Raw genomic sequence first — 7,285 nt, forward strand, 5'->3', positions numbered from 1 at the left:
TAATACCGTCGAAAATGTCAATGTTATCAATCGTGATATAATTGCTCGTGCTGCACGGCTTTCGACCGATGTTCAATTACATGAAAGACGTTTCCGTAATTTAGATAATTTCCAACAATATCCACCACGCTCAAGGCCCGAATCTATGATGCCTGTTCAGGAGCAAACACAACAGCCAAATTCACCCATTGTAGTAGCCGCTTTCCCAGCACCCGATTATACGCCACCCATGCAAAGGGCCGCTCAAAATCCAAATCGTAATCAAAGATATCAATAGTTTCAAGCTAGAGGTTAATTCTTCTAAGTGTATTCGTGTTTATTTTTTTTTTCTTTTTTTTAATATTTAATTATTTCTTTTAATTTTATTGTTGCTTTTTTTAACAAAAAAATATATAATAATAAAAAAACAATTGTTAAAAAATACTGTATAAATTAAAAAAAAAAACGATGATAGTATTGTGTCACTAGACAGTGATAACATTAGCATTGGAAAGATGATTATTTTTCTATACGATCCCATAGCCATTTTTTGGACCCCAGCAGAGAACGATTTTTTTGTTTTTTTTATAGGAAAATGATAACGAATAACGAGCATTCGTTTAAAAACTAAGCTGATGTTTCAGCATTTTATTTTGCACATAACGGGAAAATTATTTTGTAAAAATAAAAAAAATATATAATTATTGAATTTAAAAATATTTATTTTGAAATTGATGTGGTCACTTACATTAGATTAAAACATATAACAAATAGTTTTATTTACGTAAATGCTTACATATCTACATGTAATTACATAATTAATTGTTTGTTTATTTAAAAAAAAAGTTTGAACAAAATAAAACATATTTGTAAAAATGCTATAGAATTTAGTGTTTAAACAGTAGAGTGAGTTATTTAAAGTGTATTTATATAATGTTATTGGATACCTTTCTTGATACTGGTAGTGTAAATAGTACCCAATAAGTCAGCTTTCTTAATTATTCAAACAAATCTTTTCGATTGGAAATACTTCAAATGAAAATAATTTGCAAACACAAGTAATTTTGTAGACATTATAGTAGGGGCAATAGGTGGGCTCCGTCTAAGATAATGACAACCAGTCAATAGTAATGTCGCGAGTGTTTAATTACAAATGGATTTGAAATTAATCTAATTTAATGAATGTTGAATTTTAATCATTGCTTGTTCTTGTTTTAATCGGTCTATCCTGGGCAACTTTTAGATTTAACATGAGATTTACATTAGAATCAAATTATTTTAAATTCTAATTTTAACAATACATTGCAACATAAGTTTGGAGTAAAAATGATCCATGTTTAAAATTTTTAAATGGGCTCTACACTCTAGGTTTTTAGTTATTGAACTTTTTTTATAACATTTGCACTTTATGACATTATAGGACAACTTAAAAAAGTCGACTTTTTTTACTATTCGATTTATTTTTACTTTTTCTATCTCTTGTTTCAATTATTTTATCACGACTATTTGGTATATTAAAAAGACGATTTTTTAATTGCGGCCACACATTAAAGTCGTAGTTTAAAATTTTTTTTAAGTCAAATTTTTGGAATGTTTTATTTTTCGATAAATTTTGGCTTTATTTTAGGGTTTTATAATTAAAACGAAATGACGACTTTTCGACTTTTTGCATTTAATTAACAGTCGACTTTTATAGTTTTAGTATTTTATAAATAGTCGACTTTTTCCCACTTTTCGACTTTTTTCCGACTATTTCAAAGTTTTTTATTTCAAATTTTTTGTGCTGGAGTCAATATTCGACGATAGTCGAGTTATCGACGTTTTTGGAACAAAATATTTTCGCCTAGGGTTCCATAGTTAAAACGAAAAGTTGACTTTTCGACTTTTTGCATTTAGTTAAAAGTCGACTTTTCAACTTTTTGCAAAGTCAATTTTTTGAATTTTTTCAGTTAGTTAAAAGTCGACGTTTCAACTTTTTGTCGATTTAAATAAATAGTCGACTTTTCGACTTTTTCCGACTTCTCGACTTTTATTTTGGGCTTTTTGACTATTTTCGACTTTTTCGAGTATTTTGGACTTTTTCCGATTTTTTGACTATTTTCGACTTTTTGAGTATTTCAGACTTGTCGACGATTTTCGTCTTTTTCCGACTTTTTTTCGATTTTCAACTATTTTCGAATGTTTGACTATTTTTGTCTTTTTTCGACTTTTCTCGATTTTTTAACTATTTTTTACTTTTTCCGTCTTTTTGACTATTTTCGATTTTTCGACTTTTCGACATTTTTCGAGTTTTTCCGACTTATATTTCCAAAGTCCACTTTTCGACTTTTTTCATAGACGATAGTCGAGTTATCGACTTTTTTGGAACAAAATAGTCGACTTCGACTTTTCGAGTCGATTGTTCGATTATTCGAAAGTCGATTTATAGAACCCTAGTTGAAACTAATTATCAACTTTTCTAATGTTTGCTTGTTATGAAAAGCCGATGAAAAGACAAAAAATCGGTAACTCGACTATCGTACATGAATTAATCGACTTTATCGATTTGTAATAAAACGAAAAAAGTCAAAATATCACATTTAATAAATCGTAAAAAGTCGAAAATTGCACTTTTCATATAAAGCAAAACATCGAAAAATCAACTTTTCATTAATCCTAAAAAGTCGACTCTTTCTTTCAACTAGAACTCAAAAAAGTATAGACATTGATTAATTTACAATATGCTACAAAATAGTCGGCTTTTGATTTTTTTTTTTCGAGAAAAGCCGAAATATAAAACTCTATTTTAATCGAGTAGAAACATTTTTTCCTATTTCTATTGTATTTGAACGATTTCTTAATATTTAAATCAACGACCTCTCTACTGAAATTTTTATTTATCCAAAAGCTTTTTAACTAAAATGACATTTATCTTTCAACATAACAATATTAAACATATGTTTTTTGACATTTCATAAAAAAATACTCAACCAACTATCAAATAACCATTAATCGTTCTATTTATAAAAAATAAACTTAAAAAGCCACCAAAATTATAAAATATTAAACAATTTTCAGAAAAAAACTTTGATTTGAATTACCGCATGTTTCAATATTTTCCCGATAACCCCAGACGCCTAAAGATCAACACAAAATTCGTAAAAAAATATTGATAACAGACCCTTAAATATAAAAAAACGACTACCCCGTGGCTAAGTGACCATCAAAAGCATCATTTGTGTTTCAAACGTAGACGGGAGAGTGCGTCAACAGTGCAAATTAGTTTAATTAAAAAAACTAAATCCTAAATAAAATACTCAACAAAATGGTTTCAGTTATTAAATTTGCTCGTGTTTTGCAACAAAGTGCTTGCTTGTTAAAACAAGCCCCCAAAACTGTACAAAATTTCAGACAATTCAGTTTAAGTACAATCTATAATGCAGGTAAGTCTAAAAAATATATATAAAAGTGCAATTTAAAAATTCTTATTTTACGCAATAAGTTTCTTATAAAAAAGAAACAACAAAAAAATGCCGCAAAATCTACAGCTGTTAAAGCAATGCATTTCAAACTGTTTATATTGTAAAAGTCTTGCCATATTTGTTTAAATAAAAAATCGCATATTTTCTAGAACGTCGTTTTACTGAAAAACACGAATGGGTGTCCTTCGAAGGGACCTCTGGCACCGTAGGTATTTCCACTTATGCCCAAGAGGCTTTGGGTGATGTAGTATTTGCCCAATTACCCGATCCCGGTACAGTGCTAAAGCAACATGATGAATGTGGTGCTTTGGAAAGTGTCAAAGCCGCCAGTGAAGTTTACTCACCAGTCAGTGGAGAAGTAACAGAGAAAAACGCCGCCGTAGAAGATACTCCTTCCCTTATCAATACCAATTGTTATGATGAAGGTAGATTCACAATCTTATTTAATTATTTTACAAAGAAAACTAATGTTTATTTTCTTTTTTCTTTAGGTTGGCTTTTCAAAATCAAACTTTCCAACACCGCTGAATTAGATAAACTAATGACAGAGGATCAGTATAATGAATTTCTTAAAAATGCCGATCATTAGTTAGTGTTGTTATTGGTTTTTGTTTTAATTTTTTTTAAACTCATTTTCACAAATTGCTTTTAAAGTTCAAAAGAAAAAAAACCCACTCTCCCCCTCCCCTTATGTGCTCAATGAGTATAGATTTATGTTATATAAGAATTAATACTGTTTTTTGCCTTTATTTTATAATATAAATACAAATTATTTTTAATATACAATAAATTATAAAATAAAATTACTTTATGAAGAAATATACTACATTTATATGAAAACATACATGATCATTTTTTTAATATTTTTGCAATTCTCCCAATTATTAACCCTTCAATGAATATTATTTTATAAGAACTGAAATTTATCAACCAAATTTTATGAGGATCGATCCATAAACTTATTTCCAATATATTTAAATATCTGTACGAGCCGACGCTAACAAAAGTTATAGAAATCAAAATATCTACTAAATTGGGTCACGTTGTTGTAACAGCAATAATCTAATTGGCTGGTTTTTCATCAATGTCCATGCCTAAAAATGCTAGGCTACTTTAATTGGATGCGTCCATAAATCTATTGGACGGAGTGAAATAGGATTGGCTGAGCAATTGATTATGTGGTGTGTGTCATGTGGAACCTGACCACAATCATTCTTTAGGGATGGTACGGTAATAAAAAGAAATTAATAATAAAGTTCTTAGTCCATGTATTGGACCAAATAGAGGCTAATTCAATTTAATTTATAGTGTTTTAGTGGTGAATGTACTTATAAGATTTGGCATAGCTAATTATAAAACTTGCAATGAGCATTGCAGATAGGAAAGACAAACAGTGCGGGAACCGTTTGCAAATAAACGACCCATGTTACACCGACGAAAAGTATTTTAGGAAATGGTGAATTAAGAAAATGTCAATTAAAAATTATTTACAACTTTTAGGTGAAAAAATTTTATCCACCGCTATTAATAATTATTTAATTTTGATTTTATTTTTCCCCTAAAAATATGCAGCAAGTGGAAATATCATTGTTAACTTTAAAGTAGTGTTGCCATACTTGTAAATTAATCTCTTTTTTTTGCACTGAAAGTCTAGATAGATAGATAGATAGATAGATAGATTGATAGATAGAAAGAAAGATATATATATATATATATATATAATATATATATATATATATATATATATATATATATATATATATAATATATATAATATATATATATATATATATATATATATATATATATATATATATATATAGATAGATAGATGGAAAGATAGATATATAGATAGATAGATTTATAGATAGATTTATAGATAGATAGATAGATAGATAGATAGATGGATAGATAGATAGATAGATAGATAGATAGATAGATTGATAGATAGATAGATAGATAGATAGACAGATAGATAGATAGATAAATAGATAGATTGATAGATAGATAGATAGATAGATAGATAGATAGATAGATAGATAGATGGATAAATGTATGCAATATAGATGCAAGATGAAAAAGCAATTATTCACAAAATAATTTTCGTTTCAAAACATTCATTTTCATTTTCAAAAGATTTAAATTTTCATGACTAATGAAAACTACATAATAACATTAACAACTTAAGGGTTGTAAAAATTTACACAATCTTTTATAATGCGTAGGGTGTTGAGTTAAAAATTCTCTTATTTTTGTTTTACTTAATTGCTCTTAAAAATTAGCTCTACTCTTGACCAAGGTATATTTATTTTATAAGGTAGTGTTAACAAAACAGCTGACTATTTTTTGCTCACATTCATGTTTTTTCGCGCCGCGGTGTAGAGTTAATGTCAAACTTTGTTTACGTTTGGTTAATGTATGCAAAATGTCAAAGTTTGTTTATATTTTTAATTTGACATTTAAAAGTGTGCTTTTAAAAGTAAAACTAAATTTATAATCAAATTGTGAAAAATTGTGAGTGATAAAAGTGTTATTATTGTGAAATTAAAAAAAAAAACAATGCGTTGTTGCAAAATATGTGGGAAGAAAGAATTTTAACAATTTTATTATATTTCAAAAAATCTTTTATTTACAAACAACTTTTTTTTTTAATTTTTACAAATTCGCCTCATATTATAAATCAACTGTTTTTTGACATTGTGCCTACACCAGAATTCGCCTAAACAAAAACAAATACTGTACAGTGTTGTATTTCGATTCGCCCAAGTTTTTTTGAATTCGCCCTTAACACTACCTTATAAAATAAATATACCTTGCTGTACAGTGTTGTATTTCGATTCGCCCAAGTTTTTTTGAATTCGCCCTTAACACTACCTTATAAAATAAATATACCTTGCTCTTGACATTGAAATAATATTCTTTTGTTTTTGCAAAATTTTGCTCTTTTAAATATTGTATAATTTTAGTTCTATAGCAAATAATTGAGTTGTATTCTTATCTGATTTTATGTGGACATATTTCGAAGCTTTTTTCTTCTCATTTGCACTAGAGGGTAGGTAGGTAGCAAGTAACAATGAAGCTCTACAAACATAGAAAAATAAATAGAAGTGTTACTGAGAGTAAGAAATATTACTCTCTCACATGTACAGGTTCTGTGTGAATTTAATGCAATTGTATGAGTATTTTTATTTTTGTTTACATAAAATAACAAAAATATGAAAGTACAAAATGTATCCGAATACATCATACCCTACCACTCGCAATGTGGTAGCAATAATTTATTTAGTATTTTTTAATGTAGAAGTTATATTCAAGAGATTGATATTTGCTTAATTAATGAATGTACTACTCATTATAACAATATATAGTCAAAATTTCGTATATACAAAATTCGTTGAGTCGAATTTTATAAATACCCTATTCTTGTATAGCATGTACCGCTTACAAAAAAGTTCAATAGGCTAATTTATGGACGGATTACATCATTACATCGACGCAGGTGTTACAAACTTTAAGACATTAACAAATGCCGTTCCCATTAGTGTGGTGTAGGGTGTATTTTGACTGCATTTGGGCTGCTTTGAAATTAACAATAATCGTTCATATCAAGCGTTAATTTTAGCATTAGCACAATTCCTTTGGCAAAATAGCCCCTGCTGCTGCAATAAACACTGCTAAAAGTTATGTTTTTCCTATAAAATTATTGAAAACATTTTAAGAAAAAAACAAATTTTTCAATCGTTTTTATTTTTTTAATATAATTTTCAAGTGTCAATATTGACTTAACCCAACAAACACAAAGAGTTTATTTAAAATTAAGAATAATTGATAATGAAGATCTTTCT

At 27.8% G+C, this 7,285-nt stretch overlaps 2 protein-coding genes across 2 annotated transcripts in view; both read left to right on the forward strand.

Moving 5' to 3' along the window:
- LOC111677079 overlaps nt 1-713 on the forward strand; it is a 6,989-nt gene extending 6,276 nt beyond the window's left edge. Inside the window, exon 5 of the mRNA XM_023438132.2 lies at nt 1-713. This exon is cut by the window's left edge and continues 51 nt beyond it. Within this exon, the coding sequence (XP_023293900.1) occupies nt 1-277 (277 nt within the window). The 3' untranslated portion in view covers nt 278-713.
- A 2,270-nt stretch (nt 714-2,983) lies between these two features.
- Nucleotides 2,984-4,284, forward strand: LOC111677081 (glycine cleavage system H protein, mitochondrial). The gene is made up of 3 exons (XM_023438134.2): nt 2,984-3,401; nt 3,590-3,865; nt 3,932-4,284. The coding sequence occupies exons 1-3, from the start codon at nt 3,284-3,286 to the stop codon at nt 4,027-4,029; spliced, it is 492 nt and encodes a 163-aa protein (XP_023293902.1). The 5' UTR covers nt 2,984-3,283; the 3' UTR covers nt 4,030-4,284.
- The last annotated feature ends 3,001 nt before the right edge of the window (nt 4,285-7,285 follow it).

Source organism: Lucilia cuprina, chromosome 5 (assembly GCF_022045245.1).
Source record: "Lucilia cuprina isolate Lc7/37 chromosome 5, ASM2204524v1, whole genome shotgun sequence".
NCBI lineage: Eukaryota > Metazoa > Arthropoda > Insecta > Diptera > Calliphoridae > Lucilia > Lucilia cuprina.